This window comes from Rhododendron vialii, chromosome 5a (genome assembly GCF_030253575.1).
Source record: "Rhododendron vialii isolate Sample 1 chromosome 5a, ASM3025357v1".
Taxonomy (NCBI): domain Eukaryota; kingdom Viridiplantae; phylum Streptophyta; class Magnoliopsida; order Ericales; family Ericaceae; genus Rhododendron; species Rhododendron vialii.
In genome coordinates, this window is record NC_080561.1 from 3,892,218 (window position 1) to 3,910,750 (window position 18,533).

The 18,533-nt window shown below is 37.4% G+C and overlaps 1 protein-coding gene across 2 annotated transcripts in view; it reads right to left on the minus strand.

The window, feature by feature from the left end:
• Nucleotides 1–143: 143 nt before the first annotated feature.
• Nucleotides 144–18,533, minus strand: part of LOC131326500 (DNA polymerase epsilon catalytic subunit A-like) — a 30,689-nt gene continuing 12,299 nt past the window's right edge. The window contains exons 16-49 of one of the 2 annotated variants that reach the window (XM_058359299.1): nucleotides 18,251–18,369; nucleotides 18,023–18,164; nucleotides 17,191–17,285; nucleotides 16,926–17,031; nucleotides 16,715–16,794; nucleotides 16,419–16,595; nucleotides 16,167–16,254; nucleotides 15,925–16,005; nucleotides 15,642–15,785; nucleotides 13,375–13,470; nucleotides 12,970–13,170; nucleotides 12,210–12,264; nucleotides 11,964–12,106; nucleotides 11,425–11,894; nucleotides 10,719–10,863; nucleotides 10,423–10,620; nucleotides 10,235–10,309; nucleotides 9,744–9,934; nucleotides 8,991–9,174; nucleotides 8,827–8,891; nucleotides 7,897–8,029; nucleotides 7,682–7,783; nucleotides 7,524–7,607; nucleotides 7,169–7,243; nucleotides 6,977–7,036; nucleotides 6,632–6,894; nucleotides 6,506–6,554; nucleotides 5,084–5,244; nucleotides 4,929–4,995; nucleotides 2,787–2,933; nucleotides 2,437–2,607; nucleotides 2,137–2,346; nucleotides 1,199–1,305; nucleotides 144–516 (exon numbers count right to left, since the gene is read on the minus strand). In XM_058359299.1, coding sequence (XP_058215282.1) covers nucleotides 156–516; nucleotides 1,199–1,305; nucleotides 2,137–2,346; nucleotides 2,437–2,607; nucleotides 2,787–2,933; nucleotides 4,929–4,995; nucleotides 5,084–5,244; nucleotides 6,506–6,554; nucleotides 6,632–6,894; nucleotides 6,977–7,036; nucleotides 7,169–7,243; nucleotides 7,524–7,607; nucleotides 7,682–7,783; nucleotides 7,897–8,029; nucleotides 8,827–8,891; nucleotides 8,991–9,174; nucleotides 9,744–9,934; nucleotides 10,235–10,309; nucleotides 10,423–10,620; nucleotides 10,719–10,863; nucleotides 11,425–11,894; nucleotides 11,964–12,106; nucleotides 12,210–12,264; nucleotides 12,970–13,170; nucleotides 13,375–13,470; nucleotides 15,642–15,785; nucleotides 15,925–16,005; nucleotides 16,167–16,254; nucleotides 16,419–16,595; nucleotides 16,715–16,794; nucleotides 16,926–17,031; nucleotides 17,191–17,285; nucleotides 18,023–18,164; nucleotides 18,251–18,369 — 4,845 coding nt within the window. In that variant the 3' untranslated portion in view covers nucleotides 144–155. The remainder of the gene's footprint in view (nucleotides 517–1,198; nucleotides 1,306–2,136; nucleotides 2,347–2,436; nucleotides 2,608–2,786; nucleotides 2,934–4,928; nucleotides 4,996–5,083; nucleotides 5,245–6,505; nucleotides 6,555–6,631; nucleotides 6,895–6,976; nucleotides 7,037–7,168; nucleotides 7,244–7,523; nucleotides 7,608–7,681; nucleotides 7,784–7,896; nucleotides 8,030–8,826; nucleotides 8,892–8,990; nucleotides 9,175–9,743; nucleotides 9,935–10,234; nucleotides 10,310–10,422; nucleotides 10,621–10,718; nucleotides 10,864–11,424; nucleotides 11,895–11,963; nucleotides 12,107–12,209; nucleotides 12,265–12,969; nucleotides 13,171–13,374; nucleotides 13,471–15,641; nucleotides 15,786–15,924; nucleotides 16,006–16,166; nucleotides 16,255–16,418; nucleotides 16,596–16,714; nucleotides 16,795–16,925; nucleotides 17,032–17,190; nucleotides 17,286–18,022; nucleotides 18,165–18,250; nucleotides 18,370–18,533) is intronic. The other variant, XM_058359300.1, reaches the window with a different exon arrangement.

The window sequence follows — 18,533 nt, forward strand, 5'->3', positions numbered from 1 at the left end:
TCAAAAAGACTACAAATGGCCACTTTTAGCCATGGTTGAAAGAAGCTTTATCATGAGTTAAATGGCCACTTTTAGCCATGTCCGCCCGGGCGGTATAAATAATTGCAATCATGCATCTACAACATTGAGCTAAACAAGAGACCTATTCTGAAAATTCATTTCATTTCAAGAATCCATGAAGTACATTCTTGTAGTAATTGAAATTTCTGATGGATAGCTATGTTCAAGAAAACCTGCATTTTGTTGTGGAACTCAGACACGTCGTCCTTACATCTAAATGATCCAGCACAAGCACAGACCACAGATAAGTGTGCTGCTTTGACCTGGTTGCACTTTAGGCACACTAGGTCTTGAAGCTGATAGAGGCGTTCTCTTTGTCGTACAATCTGAAGAAGAATATTCTCCATTGCCTCACGATCATATGGCTGCCCACACTGTGGCACACCACAGCGCCACTCTTGAGCCAAAAAGGCTTTGTCATGGTACAAGTCTAGGTCTCTGCAGTCGTTGCAGTAGCTGCAAAAAAATAATAATAATAATAAATCATTGGAATTAGCAACTAGTGGCAATATTGAATCTTCTTCAGTCCAGGAAGAGGAAAAAGAAAACATGTAGAATCCTATTGGTTGGGAAGAAGGGCTGGGAATCATCCGAGTCATACTGTCGGAGCCAGTCTCGATCAAGTTGTTTGTCCATTGTAATAATGTAATGGTACCTGCGAGGAACTTTCTCAGGGAATCCATGTGAATATTTCCATGTGTAATAATGTAAGTTAGATGCTTTCTAGGAACCTTCCTAGATTCTAGGCTATGCTTATTATTTTGGCTCATGGAACATGTCTAGATTGCAGTTATTTATATTATTCCTCATAATTTCAATCATCATTTTGGACGAGTTTCCGATTACCCCTTACAAAAGTTCTGTTTGTAAATCATTTTCCTTTTGAAAGTTCTAGTGCAGCACATCAATGAAATGATCAAGACTGGGCAACTGCTTAAGCTGCAGTTGTCTGTATTCACCAAGTTGTTTGTCCGTTGTACCTGTGAGGAACTTTTCTAGGGAATCCATGTGAATATGTCCAAGCATAATAATGTAACCGACTATTCCTTGAGGTCCAGAAAACAAAGGTGGGCTCTGCCTTTGGATTGTAAGGAAGATTTCTCCACCATCAAAAATTACCATAATCCAAACCTCTTACCTACAAATGACATTTGGCAAAGTGAAGGATAGACACTGATCGCGAAATTCAGCTTCGGGAGCAAACTCCCTCACGCGCACATACTTTAAGAGATTCCTCCTCATGATCTGCATGGAGGCATGATAATATCATTAAACTAGTAGGAGAAAAAGAAAATAAAACTAATGAAACCCAGATCCGGTTGTCACGAGATGTTTACTTTCTCTAGGACACAAGTATACCTTCTCTAGGACAATAAGAAACATCAAAATATTTTGCAATTAAAACATACTTTAGAAGACAATATGTTCGATATGCTGGAATTTCGCTTCAAGTTTCAGTGGATTAGTATGCCTATTCTGCATTCATCGCATTTGAAGGGTCCTACCGTCCTAGAGTAACATTCTCAGAACACACTATGGTTCAGCAATTTCGATCTGTAAAGAGACTTAAGGGAAGCCAAGAATGCCAGTTCAGGAGCCTAGGACGAGCATATAAGGCAATCAAAATCAAATCAAGAATCATCAAATGTTAGAATTTTCGAAGATATGCATATGCATCATCTGGGTACATACATTTGTACATATAATAAATCTCAAAATAGTTGGAATACAAAAAAATACAAATACTGGCAGGTTAAAGCAAATGAATTGAGATAAGTGAGTATTCCAGAGGGTTCTATTACATTACACAAGATTGAAAGATTTAAAAAAAAAAAAAAAAAAAAAGAGTAGACAAAACAGCAATAAGATGAAGGACAAAAATGAAAATAGAGGCTGTATGGGAGTGTACAATAAAATAAATGAGGCTGAAACTGGCAGGTGGCTGCAGATCTTTCTCCGAGAATACAGGGAGAGATTACATTAATATCGCAAATACTTGTTCCTCCAGATGAAAAAAGACTGCATGAATAACCAAATAAATGCATATGATGCCAAAATACTTGATACGAGACTGACCAGAATATCATGCTGAACATTTTGATCAAGAGCCAGAACAGCACAGACATGCTTAATGAACTCTAGCGCAGGATCACCCATTTGGATATTACTGACAAGTGGATGTCCATAGGACATATGTTGGTCAGCGCTAGGATTGTTCATTCCCTTCGTTTGATGAATGGCATCACGAACAATCCTTAGAAGTTTATCTGCGAAGTAAGAGCTGATCTGCAAAACACAGAGAACATGTCCAGAACCTAAGCAGAACGAAGAATCTAAAACTTATACAAGCTTTAACAACAAAATCCCATTTCTTACCTGCTCCCTGAGATATTCTGTCATGTGTGACTCAAAACTTTCAGCAGCAGCACCAGATATTGATGGAGTGCATAAGTTGCCATCCCTCATCGATGCTCTAATTGCTGTTTGTTCTCGTGCATATTTCCATGGTATATATATGAATTCTGAGACAATCAAAATGAAGTGATCCTGTATAACAACCAAAAAAACATGAAATAGAAGTAGCATATGAAACATTTATATAAGTTTAAGCTTGCAGTAGATGATTCAATTAATTTCCAGCAGTTAAAAAAACTAATTTTTCTGCATCAAATTTTCTCAAAATGGTACCCGTAACAGGAGGAAAAAAAAATAGTTGGGGGACCTACCTGAGTAGTCTTAGGTAAGTTTTCAGCAATATTCCAGCTTGAAACAATATCTACTTGAGATTCATCAAGCTCGCTTCCGCTTTCTGATTCAGAAAGACCTTCTAATGATTGGCCATTCAGTCTAGCCTGGATTCCGCCATAGTTGAACTATAAAGAGACAAAAAATGGGGAGGAAATTTTATCAGAATATGGAATCAATGTAAAACATCTTTTCACTGCGGCATCATAATCCTGAAGCCATTGAGATGCTTCAGGGATCTATTGCGACATATATTCTAGCATTGAATTTTCCCTGTTGTCAGAAAAGGAAGAAATAAAACAAGGTTGAGTTGTCAGAGTAGTGTTCAGAGAAAGAGAGTGTTCATTCAAAATGATACCAAGCCACCTAAGCTCTGTCTTATTGCTTCAATATAGAACACGTGGTTGCTTTGAAGACAACTATTTTTGGCAAGGATAAGTCAAATCCGAAGAGCATAAATGAAAATAACAAGGACGGTAAATCAAGAAAGTTACAAGTTACAATCACACCTATGTACTTGTCAGTTGTCGCAATGAAGTCAGAAGTTAGCTACTGAGGCAAGACATAACATCCCTACATTTACAACTCACTAAAACTGTCTAGCTTCTGTTTAGCTTAGAGGTAACCTCGCATTCAACTGAAGTCAAAATTGGACATGCACGGGACTAAAAGAATGATTTTCTATGGTCAAACGAAACATGGACTCTGCTGATTACCAGAGGATACGGACGATTTTATGTATTCCCTTGTGTGATTTAACTTTAGCATTTAGTTTCATATTTACATGTCAAAAAAACCAAACAAAAGGAAGGATTATTATGATTTTCCATCTGTAGCTCAAAAGGCAAGAATTCATGTTTCACTTGCTCGTGCTTTCAATTACCACACTTGGGATTCATCAAATGGATTTCAGAATCTCTTGACATAGTTTTAAATGGTAGACGATAAGCCAATCAGAAAGTTCATTGTACTAGTGGTATAAAGTGCTCACACATTGAAGCTACTCATGTGAGTCATAAAGCACGGATACTCCGAAACTAGTCACGTATGAGTATCGGATACGCAAGGGATACGGATACACGCCCGATGCGCCCCGATACGTATCGGATACGGAAAATAAGTATCCGGCATTTAAATTAAACATTTTTAATTTTGGATACGTTTCGGAATACGCGGGGGATACGTTTAAGGATACGGCGGGGGTTAAAATGAATATTTTTAAAGAATCAAGTACAGACTAAAAAGGGAATATTGTAATAATAGCATCACTAGAAATATGAAACCTAGGAAATTATGCACATCGATAGATCTTTCCCTAAACCAGTCGATATTTTCCCAACCCTAGATTGCTTGAATCTTTGATTCACAAGGTTTTCTCTCTGTAACTGGTGTGAGTTTCTATTGTTTACATATACAGTAAATTATATCCAATACATACACTGGTATATAGATATATGCATATATATATGAAGTATATTACTCCCTCCGTCCCTAAATAATTGTCCGGCGTGCAAACCTAGGCCTTTAAAAAGATGCATTTGTTTCGTTAAAAATTTTTTTTTTTTCGCAAATGAATAAATAGCAATGAATTCTATTAGATTGTGGAAAAAAAAAATTAGATTTTTTAGCGGAAAACATGGATCTTTTGTAAGGCCTAGGTTTGCTTGCCGGACACTTATTTAGGGACGAAGGGAGCATGTGTATACCTATTAGTCTATTACCTACTAATGTGTATTTTTTTTTTCATAAAATTCTAATCCTTTAGATGATCAGTTCTTACTTTTTTGACTTTTGACAGTGACATGTACTTAATGCTTGGTTTTGGCAATTCAACTACTCTTTTATTTCTTATGGCTTCATTTTTATGCCTAGGAGACGAATAGTGACAAAAATGTATAATTTATACAGCCGTATCCCCGACGCATCTGTATCCTATTTTTTTAGGTTTTGTCATATCGATGTATCCGTATCGTGTCGTATCCGTATTTGTGCTTCATAGCATGTGACTGACTTCAAACCCCAAGTTGGGGAGAAAAATTGAGTAACAGGGATAATTAATGAATGAAGAGGAAAATATAAACAAATCAAAGTAGGACAGAGAAGAGAACCCACAATGTACTAACCTGATCCATGAAAAGCAAGGAATGCCAAAACTGCACTGGCTCAAGCTCAATCCACTCGAACAGGTCTCTACAACAAGAATAAGGGTTATAGTGGAAAGGATAATAGAAACAACCTCATCGATACAACTCTTGGCAATCTCAAAATAGAGACCAACCTAGTTTGTAGAGTTTTGAGTAAATTATCACAGTAGGCTTTGGCTGCATATAAATCTGACTTCCCTGTGTCTATAATAACTTTTGAAAAGTTGGCAAACACAATTGCAGCACCCAACTTACGAAATTCGGCCAACAACAGCGCAAACACTTTTTGCATGACCTATCAATATAGGTAAAAAAATAAATAAAAAATAATAATAATAATAATAAACAAGAGAAACCAAACAGAACTTCATTAACAAACATTGTACTTCGAGAAAAAAAAAGACATTTTCCCACCAATTAGCATCCTTAACTAATTAACCAAACCAATTATAAGAAGACAAAATAACTGTTTCACCTCAATTGTTTTTTATCTCCTAAGGAACTGCACCCGTCTATAATTTTTGTTGTCACTGAAGACTATGTTACATGTCAGGTAAATATTTCATGTACCATGCATCCCGTTTACCAATTATTTACTGAAAAGGTACCAAAGCCGAAAAAGTACCTTTTTAATATGGAGATAAAGTTAGCTGGACGAGACTTTCCCTCTACTTAGCATGCTTTTAGAATTATGCTTTCGTTTAGGTCTTCCCTTGTAATCACATTAAACTCTGCTTTGTAACTAACTTTTTGTGTCAAACCATGGTTGGTCCTCAGTGAAAGAAGCCATCTAACCAGATTTTACATTCAGTTTTCTAACGAATGCATAAAATGCAGTATTCCTTATGATGGACATACAAAAATTTATAGACAAAACTGCCCTTGGTCATATCATCAGATTCATCGAATTCATATGACCAAGGACACGCCTTAATCCTCTTATTTTTTGTTTAAGGGGCTACCGGGCTAGCAAGTCAGCCAAGCCATTGCAGATTCTCATAACATGGGTGAACCCTACCTAAAGCACTTGATCAGGCCCTGACCCTTTCCTGAGCCAGAGCTGGGAGAGGGTGATTGGGGGTCTCAATATGTGCCATCAACAAAGTGAGGGTTTTCAGGACCTTTTTTTTTAATAGGAGCACCGCCAGCAAAGGAATTTCAACTTCAGCACCGATTCGCTTATATTGAAAGTGCCTTTCAAATCCAAGTAGCGGGTGTCTTCCGTACATGATGTTGGAGTTCTATAAACCAAAAAAATTACGTACTGTGTCCCAAGCAAATATGCTTGTTGAGTGAATGTCCAATCACTCACATTGGACACATGCCCAATGCAGACACAAATCCCACAACCTTGTCTAAGTGTCACCGCCAGGTACAACGGAAACAGAAAAGTCAAGTTAAACAAACACAACAGGAAAAATAAAATAGGTTTCTGCCTTCTGGTTATTGACAGGAGAAATGTGACTTCAGCAACTTAACTGAAGCATAAACTAAGTATATGAACTGCGATTAAAATTAGCCTCGAGTTCATTAACAAGGAAAGGAACATTATTTACCTTATGAAGCATACGGTGAAGAGCTGGGTCATGAAGTTTTGAGTGTGGGCTGTAAAATAAAGAAAGAAGGTTATAATTGAAGTGACAAGAACAAGATGCACATTTGAAAGCTAAAGACCCCACAACCTGCAAAGCCATCGGTATAAATGCTGCAATATTGCATCAGCAAACACATTTCCAGACGTAAGTGCATCTGTGAGGCATCTTTGGATCAATTGTTTGAGAACACGGAACGCAGGTGAACATGAGGTAACCTCATCAAAGCAACAGTGTTCATTCAAAGTATGTGCTCCAGAATTCAAATCCTGCTCTAATCCAAACAAGACACCTCCTTCCATCTCATTCAACTGGTTGCTTTTCAGAAGAGCATCAACAGCCAGGTGATGAATCTGCACAAAAGAAAGCAAATTAGTAAATCAATTGATAGGATGCCTGGCTTTATCATACGTAGACAGAAAATAAGACCTTTACCTTTAGTTCTACAGTAACTTTCCTGTACGCTCCAGGGTAAGTAAGAACAGGTTGATTGACCTGATTTACAATGAACGCTACTTAGTTGGAAAAGCCGGACTTTGTAACAGAGACCAGCACAAAAGATTCCAAGTGGGGCACAACAGCAGCATGACCAAAAGCTACCAATTCAACCATAGTCCCAAAACTAACCTCATCAGCAAAGCACGACTCTTCTTCATTAATGCCTCCAAGATCTGGATTGCCAGTATTAGATATCCAAAGTACCTGTGAGAATGGAACTCTAACATTTTAATGAAAAGTTCGATTGGAATGTCTTAACATAAAGGGCATGCTTCATTGACACTGGTTGTCTCAATAACTTATTACCAATCATTAGTATAGGAAACTAAGGCACTTGAAATATCAAATGAAATTAATATGATGAATGTCATCCACAACAAAAGAGTTACGGCGACGAAAACTTGAGTTTGAGCTCTAATACATTTGTACAAACTATTTCCAAGAGTTTTGAAATTGGACTATAATATAAGAAACCAGAGACAACCTGTTGCTGATCACGTAAAGCTCTTGAAAAGAAGATATCTGCTGTATGCATGAGCCAATCAAGTTCAAAATTCCCTAGTGGAACCTGCACCATTAAGATCACTAAGCATTCATATAATCATTTAAGAATTGCACTAGCCATAGAATCAAAAACCTTACATGGGCATATCGCGAAAGAGAAATTCTCTCATTCAACCACTGAGATGATGCAGCACATCGTTGCATTCCAATTTTTGATGCCATAGTTTGCCACCCAAGAGCCTATAAATGGCAGGAAAATAGAGTGATTATGTGTTAGCCCAGATGCATGATAGAAGTAAGAACACAAAGCAGTAGATGCAAGCGAAGCAGCAGCTACTTCAAAGTTCCACTACCTGATAGTTACTATCACGAGCATTACAAGGGATGCTAACACATGGGAAATCATCCAGAGCACGTATATACGACTTCATCAGATGGACTTCTGGGCACTCAATTACAGCAATTGCAGGTACATGATGTAGTTGCCTGTGAGTCAATGTGCATATACAAAGTCATTAAATTCATCATGTGCAAAGTAATTCTAAAGAGTCCCGTAATAAGACACCCAATAATTGCAGTTTGAATGGTGATATGAAAATCATTACTCCACAACTTTCCCCCAAACAGGAAACATCAGTATAAAACCAATGATGAACTGATTTGAGGCATTTATGTAGCTTAATATTGAAGAAGTGCCACATATTTTGCATTCGCTCCTCTAGGATCACTAGAGTTACCAGATCTGACCAATCTAATTGCCTGGGAATATTTGGTCTCAACTAATAATAGTAGCATGGAAGTTTTACAAAAACGTAAAATTCATCAAGGTTCTCTTATTGACATTCATATCGTATTACCAACGATTCACAAGTTTTATTAGTCAATACACCCCTTGTGTAGGAATCCACCCAAATTTTCATAAAATTATGTATCTTACTATTATAAATCACGAAGTCTAGGAAATAATTATTCTCAAAAGACCCATTGGCATTTCCAACTCCCGCTTTCCAGTTGAAACACACTATCCAGATCCACATCTTATGTACAACCATTCAAATTGATGTCACCAAGCAAGTCCAACATAACCAACTGAAAGCCTTAAATATTATTTTTGGGTAACAAAAGAAAAAAAAAACTAATCACTTCCCAGTACTTTATACGATTCACATTGTACAACATACATTTCTTAGCTGGCCAATGTGCAAACAGTAAAACTAAATAAGGTTTGAATATCAATATTGGAAAGATTGGCAACATCGAGAACAATGAATAACAGGAAAAACCTGTATTCATTTATTATCCTTTGTATAATCTTCTCGGCATCCTTGACATTTCCAACATAATCCACCTGAATAAAAAGCATAAAAGACAAAGTACTAAAGATACTAACTCCCATATAGTAAAGCATATACAAATGAGTTATGTGCTCAAAAAAATAAAGGTTCACCTTAAAATTGGTACTATCTCTAGGCATGGGAGGTTCAATTGACAATGCTTGACTAGCTTCACGGTATTGTTTCTCAATAATATGTGGTGATAGTTCCTTATTCTGGAAAGGATTAACCACCACAACTGATATTGTCCTAGATGCAGGAAAAAATCCAACATATATAGCCCGTCCCTCGGAGATGCTGAAATCAAAGAAAAACAAATGTCAGAATCACAAGAATGATGCATTTTTTTCTTCTCCCACATGTTTTTATTTCCTGTCCTAAAAATAGAAAGAAAAGCTGCATGACTCAAGAAGAAAGTAACATGCTTCCAGAAGACTGACTGATTACCCTTCTAAACATGTTTCAACCCTTAGTAGTTATAGGAGGTCAGCCTGAAGTATATACATAGACTTGCAATATCTGAGAACTCTATTTCAAAGTCATGTGCTAATGCACACAAAAACAAAAGTTAACAATATAAGTTCAATTTGTTATGCGGAAATGAGAATGGATTGAAAGCAAAATATGATGCGTCCTACATCTAGGGATACCGTACCAAAATAGTCCCAGTGCTCAGACCTTATTACATGCATGAGATTTGTAGCTCAAAAGCTCAATTGCAACAAAATCCATAAAATACATAAACATAGAGGAAACCAAAGTTAAAATTCTAGTTTTACCTGAATGATAATATTTCCTACAAAGTTACAAGGGAAACCAAATGGAGCATATTCATGTCACAGATTTCTTGTAAAACCTCAATTTACCTGTGATACAAGTAGAAGAAAGAGAATGTTTGTTCCAGATAAGAGCATTCTGTTGTTGTCTTCATGTGTAATTCATCCAGCATCCAGCCATCCTGGGGATTTCGTTTCTTAGCTGCTTTGTCAACTTTACAAACACAACCAATCTGAAGGATGGCGTTAAAATCCAATGGCATGTTTGTCTCATATATTCCCTGGTCAAATGCAGCCATTCAAGTCGAATTGATAGTGTTGTAATCAAACTACACAATAGAACTAGTTGTAACAAAAATCATTCAGAAAACCTGCTCTAATGTGGAACTAGGACACTAAATACAAAGATGAATGTAAGAAGAACTCCTTGACATTTACATTTTTTCTACAGAAAAAAACCTTCATACCCCTCATATCCTGAAAACTAAGAAAAGCTTATGACCAATAATAGTGTTCAAGGTAAGAGATTTGAATTAATAACGTGTCCTACAATTGCGGATATCCTGGTTGAGTATGCTGACCTCAACTTCTGGATCTGCAAGATGAGCAGCAAGTTTCTTGCTTTCAGCCCTAAATTGATCTTCATCAATGTTGACCTATTACAATGAATACAAATAATAAGCACATAAGACCTCAAAAACCTTTCATGCCGGGAACAGATTCTGATGGACTGCAATTCCAGCTTCAAGTTTGCAAACAACAAACGTACCTCAATTAGGTTATAGCTATGGCGTCCATGAGGAAGAATCTTGTTGACACGCCTTCCAGGAAATTCTTCTGTTATAGGAGCTTTAGAGTTGAGGTAAAAAACTCGGGGTACAACTATAGGAATCTTACGCATGACGCCTTCTACTACAACCCAGGCAAAGTATTGTCCATGTTGCGAACTCGGTACAATTTGAACTATCTGAATCAGACAATGATTAATTGAATCAGACAAAGATTAATTCAGCATTAACAGAAACATATACTCAGTAAAGTCATTCTCAACAATGGTAACTTCACCTGCCAGTGAGAGCGTATAAGGGCTAATTCCTGCCTCTCAAAATAGGAATTTACCCCAGTTTTTCTCTGAGTTTGTTTCGGATTTGTCTTTCCAGGCATCCCAAAAGCACCATTAGTTTGGTTTAGTGCCTTCAAATCTCCCAACCTGAGAAATTAATTATGATTCACAACTAGTAGTTAACCTATCAAACATTCCATAAAAGAGTCCAACAGCCAAATTCGTGATTACACAAACCAATAAAATAGTGGAATAAGTGTATAACGGAACTGATCCAGTTTTTTCAGATGAGTAAGTTGATTGTTTTGCCTTTTCGAAGGACAGATTTCCAAAAAGAATTAAGAAAGCAGTTTTCTTTGTAGGCCCCAAAGTAAGAGAATCTTTCCACACTATGAGTAGGACCGTACTCTCACGGGCCTGCACCTAACCAGGAGGATTGATCGCACTGGGAAGCCCTAGATGGTGGAAAAAAGTAGAACTGTATGCTGATCCCAAAAAAAAAGAAAAGAAAGTAGAACTGTACAACAACTATTTATTGAAACCTTTTTTAACAAGGGAAATAACTAAGTGCTATAATTGTAGCTAATATGTTTATAAAATATCATGGAAAAGACGGCAGAAGGAAATTCAGCAAAAATCTGAGTGTTCTCAGCATGATCTCTACCATCCAATTTATTAGAAGAGTGACAAGATCAACATATAGTGTACCTTTGCCGCTTCCTTTTCTCGAGAGTATCTTTCCACCTTCTCTTCCTTACCTCAAGCCATCCTTGATAATCCACATTTCTGTCAATATCTTCAACATTTATGATATTGTGGTGCAGCGGTGACAATGGTTGACGCACACTTCCACCACCATCGCTTTGTTTCTGTGGAGGATCTACTTGACAGCTTGCCTTAACCAGATGCAATCTGTTATTGACTTCATAACGAACAATAGGCCTATGTCTGGTAACAGAAGTTCCACCTCCGTGCTTAAAGTCCTCCAGATCAGCAAGATTCTTTTCATCTGTTATTTGATTGGTGGTCGTAGGACCAATACTCATGTTAATGTCACCATCCGTCTTCAATGAGCTGAAAATATCAACCAATTTCCGCTGGCAAAATTTATCCTCCTTCTCACGAACCCTCTTATGCAACCAATCTGGATGAACTACCCTAGGTACAGGATTTGCAACCTGAAGTCCAACAAACTATTAGATTTGAGAACAAGTTTTCAACAGATAACAATGAGCAAGTATTGGCACCTTCTGCATTGCAGCAGGAATGGTAACAATTTTCTGAATTGCTGAGCTAAGCCGTTGCTTGTAATAGGACCAATCAATAATGGAGCGAATACCAACATCTGATGAAACCTTGCACCACTTCCGCACATAAAACTTCACTATTTCTGCAAAAAGCACAAATAGAAAAGTAAATGAGTACTATTTCTCTTTTGTGCAAAAACAACAAAAGAATATCGTCCAACCAAGACAACTAAATAAAATTGTTACCAGGATCAGTTTCAAATATTGCAACAGGGACAGCACGCTCGCTTACTGGTGTACCCTGCTTGCATGGACATTACAAACAACCTTGGAATCAAAAAAAAATAAAAAATTACACAATAAAGCAAAAGCCATGCCAATGAATTGTCATTAGGATATGTAATATTACAAGAATATGAGACACAGACACATCACTGAACGAGACAATAAGCTTAAAGCAACAAAACACTAATGCCTTGTTTGGATTCAAACTTGGAAAAAAAAAATTCAACTCAAAAAACACTCATTACCCCTACTTTCAATCATTACTCTCATTTCTCTCTCCACTCATCACCCCTATCTCTAAGCACTACTCTCATTTCTCTCTCTATCTCTCTCCACTCATTACCCCTATCTTCAATTATTACCCTAATTTCTTTCTCCACTCATTACCCCAAAACCAAACCCAAAAAAACTCAAATTTGAATCTGAACAAGGCATAAGTTTCCAGGCCCCAACCACACGTGCATAGAAGGATTATCTTCAAGCCATAGTGTGAGCTAATACAGTATTCCATTTTGTTGGAACCTAATTTTAAGTACAAAGAAATAAATATGAAGGGGAAATATATATTGAAGAACTTGTTTGCTTAGACAAAACTCTCGCTCAAATAAAGTCAAAGAAACAAAACAAGAACCATCAAAAGAAAGAAAAGATTAGCCTTCTTGTGATCTTTTAAACGATCCACAAACTTGTAGACTGTTTAAGTTGAAGACACGCAGTTTACCTTTGGCTCGCATGCAACTACATATTGACAACGCAGTCCTTTGTCTTTGACCATTGCATCACCAAGAAAATCAGCAAGACGTTTTGCAGTGGTTACTGCACATGACTTTTGTTGGCCATAGTCTGCTAGGGACTTGCTCATCGTGCTTGATTCTGATATATAATCAAGTAACTCGCTGTCCGCAACATCCTTCCCTTGATTCTGAGAAAATTAAAAGTTGATTATGACTCCTCTTTTGATACTTGACTCAAACATAAAATTATCAACATTCTTCTATACCCACAAGAAGAAATATTTAATTGTAATAGTATGTCAAAAATATTAGAAGAAGCTTTGTACAGAGCGTTTTGCTGCCACACATAAACAAGTTTATTTGGGTTTTCATTTTTTATTTTTTTTACATACATCGAGAAGATCGAGCCAACGGTTGGCAACTGATGCAACAGCAGAGTAGCATTCCTCTAAGGTTGATCCGTTAAGGAATTTGTCAAAAAGCTCAGCCTGCAGGCAAGAAGTATTTCAAGCTGGAAGTTAACAATCTAAACATAGATTTGCAAATCACATACAAACAGAAAGCATCCCAAGACACTATGATACTTCTGGAGCATAAACCATACGACAGCACCAAATCCCAGCTATGGTAGGCAATGCCTTTGGAGTTTGGACATTACAGCAAATAATGAAAGTCAAGAAACCTTTGAGGGGACAATTTTTCTCCGACTTCCTCCTCATGCTCATTCCTTTCTCCTGGGAAACAGGTATGTCATTGATTCATCATTCATCCATAGTACACAGGAAGGGATGTCACCTAATTATTTGTTAGTTGTATTGCATCTGGTGTTTAGCTGGAGGAGACGGTCAGTGATATTCATTGGCTAGCAATCACAAATGTGGCAATAGGGCAATCTGAGATAATATTTGCTAGCAAATTGCTAGAGGATCCTCTTTTCATGTTTTACTTTGAGGATGGTGTCACGGTAATAGAGCTTATATTTTGGTGAGGACATCAGGGTATTCAACCCATGTTCGTGAGTTAAGTGACATCGACGCTATAGACAACCCATCCAGTATCCTTGATTTTGGACAACAGGTGAAAGCCCAACTCATCTGGATATGGGCCCATAGCTGATCTTGTTTTAGAATTTTAGTGCATTTATTTGGTACTTTTGGGAATGAGCCTTTTAAGGATTACTTTAGGTTATCATAACCTTCTACATTTGGATATCTCTATCATTTTGTCGTCATTATTTGTCAAAAGAGCCTATTTGAATGGTTAGTATAAATGAATGAGGGAATCACATCATTACTTAATGTATTTTCGTGGACTCCATATCTTCTGTCCCATATGTGTTGATGCTTACACATCACGTTTGATATTGTTGGATCGGAAGGAGCAACTTAATCTTTTAAAGGGAATCACAAAGCCATGCACTTAGCGTCAGGCAGACATGAGGCGCTTCGAAATGCTGCCCATACAACACCGACTGGTGGAGGTGGTTAGTCCTACCTACGCTTGCCCCGAGCCAGTAGGAAGCGCCTCGAGTACAGGGTGGATGTTGGCCCCCATAAAGCCAACAGTCTCCTCCCAACACGAGCCTGGGACTCGAACCCATAACCTGATACCACTTGTTGGATCAAGTCCTAACCAACTCACCTAAAAGCAATTGTTGTTAGGGGAAGACGCAACTTAATCTTATAAAGGGCAGCGCAAAGCCCTACACTTAACGGCAGGCGGACATTAGGCGCTTCGCAATGCTGCCCATACAGCACCGATGGGTGGAGGTGGTTAGTCCTCCCTATACTTACCCCGCGCCAGCAGAGGGCGCCTCGAGTACAAGGTGGATGCTGGCCCCCATAAAGCCAACAGATATCGCAATGCTAATTATACATGTATTAAGATGACCATAATTCTATTTAACTAAAGCCAATTCAAGCATAATGCCATTGAAGAGATAAGTATGTTGCAGTGGTTCAGCTAGTAGACTACAAAAGAGCATGCCAAGCCATAGTTTTGTCATGTAACAATGATACATGCATGAGCTCGAAACATTTCATCATTGGGGTGGTGGTTGTAAATTTTCAAGTTCCTACATATATTCCAGGAGCAAGCAAAGAAGGATGCAGTTATTTTGGAAATTATGGAATACAATAATGCCATGACTACATCATCATACTACAAACAAAGAGAGTTCTCTGAGCTAAAATAAAGGCTCCAAGACAATTTTTTTAGTTTGATATCTTCCCTTACCACAGCTATATCATAGCTAACATTATCATGGCAGCAAACAATCGAATTTCGGAAGAGAGGGGAGCCTCTATTAAGTTACACCACACAAATTCCAAACTTACCTTGCTTGAACCCCATTTTGTAAAATGCAGAAATACCTATACTCAAACCTCTATCGCATTTACTTCGGGACAGTGTCCCTTCCTCAAATCACAAGAAGATATCAAAATAACTATGATAGAGAAGATTTTTCATGTTTGACATTTGGTGCACAGGGGTTCAACCAAAGTCATCTTAAGCACCTTAGGCCACTCCATCTCATATAATGATTAAACGAATTCCTCAACTAATGCAAGCCACATATAATGTGATTAAAATATCCCCCAAAATGTATACCAAAGTGTAGAAGGGTTAACTCAGTCAATTTCGGAAGCAGCAGAGGTACCTGGAAAACTTTGATGAGCTTCAGCTCACCTCTACGCTTGATCTCGAAACCTTTAAGCTCTGCCAGAGTCCCATCATCATTAAAAACAGCATAGCGCTTCTTAATTAAAATTCCTTCTTCCTTAGAAGCTGGAAGAATCATTGCCTACATGCCAAAAATGGGACCAAAATAGTAACTTTGGATATGATGAAGACAAACAACCAAATGAATAAACAGATAAACACTATATATAACAAAGTCGATGTTTGACATTAGCATCAAGGGTCATGGTCATCGTATTTACCTTATAGGGTCCATCTACTTCAAATTCAATTGAGCATTCACTGTGAGTTGTGTATGATTTATTAACCGCATCTTTGAGTGTCTACAAGAAATAGCAGCAAGGAGTGAGTTATATACAGAGATATGCATTATGCTTCAGAAAGTTAACACACTTAATATATTTAACTTGAGTGAAGCAGAACTCTTGCAAATGCTCAGGAATGTAGGAGAACCGAAGTCGAGAAAAGTTCGTTTTCATCTGACCTGGTACTGATCATTTGTGTTGTTCCTTGCAACATCAACGTTAAGCATAACACAAGGATATGAAATTGTCAGCTTCTTCTTTGAGTCTCTGAATTATATGTACCAGAAAACAAAAAAAAATCAGTGGCTTCATCATACAATGCAAAAGGGGACAATGGCTCAATTCTTTCAAATCAAAGTGACAAGGATGAATTCACAAAAGGAAAAAGATTAAATGAATTGTCATGTAGATGGGAAATACAAAAGGCATACTTTGTTTTAAAAGTGAAGTTCTCAGGGAAGGATCCAGGTAAAGCACACCAGATACCATCAGTGTCTAATTCCAGTGGTCGTCCAATTTTCTCAACGAGTAAACGTGCATTTTGGATTATCTTTGCACCAGTATATGTAACAACTCCAGCCATTTCCATAGAGTACCATCTTGCACCCCTGGAATGAAAACCATACAAAGTATAGAGAACAGATTTAAATGCATAAAGGGGCCATACAGGAAACCAAAGTTACCAACCATGTATTAATCATAGAAATCATTATTAATAGAAACTCACTTGCGCATGACGTATCCGTAGAAGGAATTGAGAATGCATTTATGAGCCAGTTGTAGAGAATCATAAAGTACTACCATATCCTGCAACCGATAATGAGCAAGGCCAGTTACTAGTGACTAAAGGAAGATTAGAAACCATCTCAAGGTTACAATATTTAAGATGATAAAAGGAAGGGAAAGAAAAAGAAACAAGAAAGCTCTTGCAATCATACTTGTGCTTCTTGAATCTTTATAGAATTTCCACTTGACTTTGCTTCTGACAGCTTTCCCTTCCAAACCTTATTGAGTCCTTTGTATTCATACCTTCTATCTCGGAAGCTTAAAGAAGAATAAAACAATATATATCAGCCAATCTACAAGTTCTTTGTTAGGTTCTCTCTAGCAAATAACTTCCTGCTCAATGCTTGTTACAAACGCCCTGAACAATGAGTGAGTAATTGTCAATACAAGGATGACAATAGAACAAAATCTTCTGACCTGCGGACAGTGTCAACATAAAAAGGGTTTTCACGCATGCAGATCCCTGCTTCTCGTAGCTCGGTTACCGGCTTGTCAAGTACCCGTTTATAAGCCTAGCAAAGGCAATTCAACATAGCTTGTAAGGAGGAGTTGTTTTACAGTTTCCTTAGTGATATTGCTCAACTAGGCAGCAGGGACATTAATAAGGAGAAGACAAGTCCATGCTGGTATGTATCACTTCTTAACATGTCTCAGAGTCTCCTAGAAAATCCAGAAACATGTTCTACAGGATATCCACACACTTCTAAGCGTGCCATCAAATAAGAATAAAACTCCATACTATGAGATGATGTTTTCTCATTCTCAAACACAGTTTATGACGTCTCCTAGTTAGAATGGTACCTTACATTGTTCAAAAACCGTGTCATGAAATACTTTTAAAGAACGAATAATTATGAATGCCCAATATAAAGCATGCAATGAAAAACATGTGGAAGGAAACATAATAAAAGCTAAACCTATGTCCTTGTATGGTAAGAAATATATTGAGGATTATCCATTATGTACATCATATTTCTGGAGTATAGGATTGTCTATAATGTACATCGTATTTCTGGAGTATCACCTTCCTCTTTTGTCAATTTTCTAGTCAAGACGAAGAAACTTATAATATTGTAGCTGCTTGTGTAAAATATTTGAGAATAATTAATCACAAATATTTGTTATGTACTATGTAAAAAAGCTATACTGACTTCTTTTATAAGAAATAGATGATTCTGTTTCCATAAACTCTTTTAAGTATTTTCCATGTCCATTGTCCATGTCCCTGCTATACAGGTGAGAGATATACCTTCTGACAGTATTTCTTTAGACGCTCTTTGAGTTTTGATTGCTGCTCCAATTTAGGTAGATCCAGAAAGGATTTTGATATTTGGCCATCTCCACTATCAACAAACTCAGACTCAATTTGCCTCTTCATATGAAAGTAATCACTGATATTAACCAAAACAGAAGTAAAAAATAATTAGTTATGATCCTAATGAAATAGCACTACCAACAATAGACGATTTGAAAACACCTTTTCTTTGCCGTGTACGTCTCCCCACGCCAGACCCATTCAAGCTTCCGAAGACAAGTTTTGCCCGGCCGGTTGAAATCACATGCGGTGCAGATCTCATCAGAGACAATTGATGGTGGCTGGAATTGCGCAAACAGAATCAGCACAAATGAAAATTTCAAAGATACTTCTCACCTAAGATAAATTCAAGCCACTTATTCAAAATATTCTAATAAAAACTTAAAAACCTAAGTTGGCCAGAAAAGTAAATATATACCAAGACTACTTCCTGAACAACAGAGAC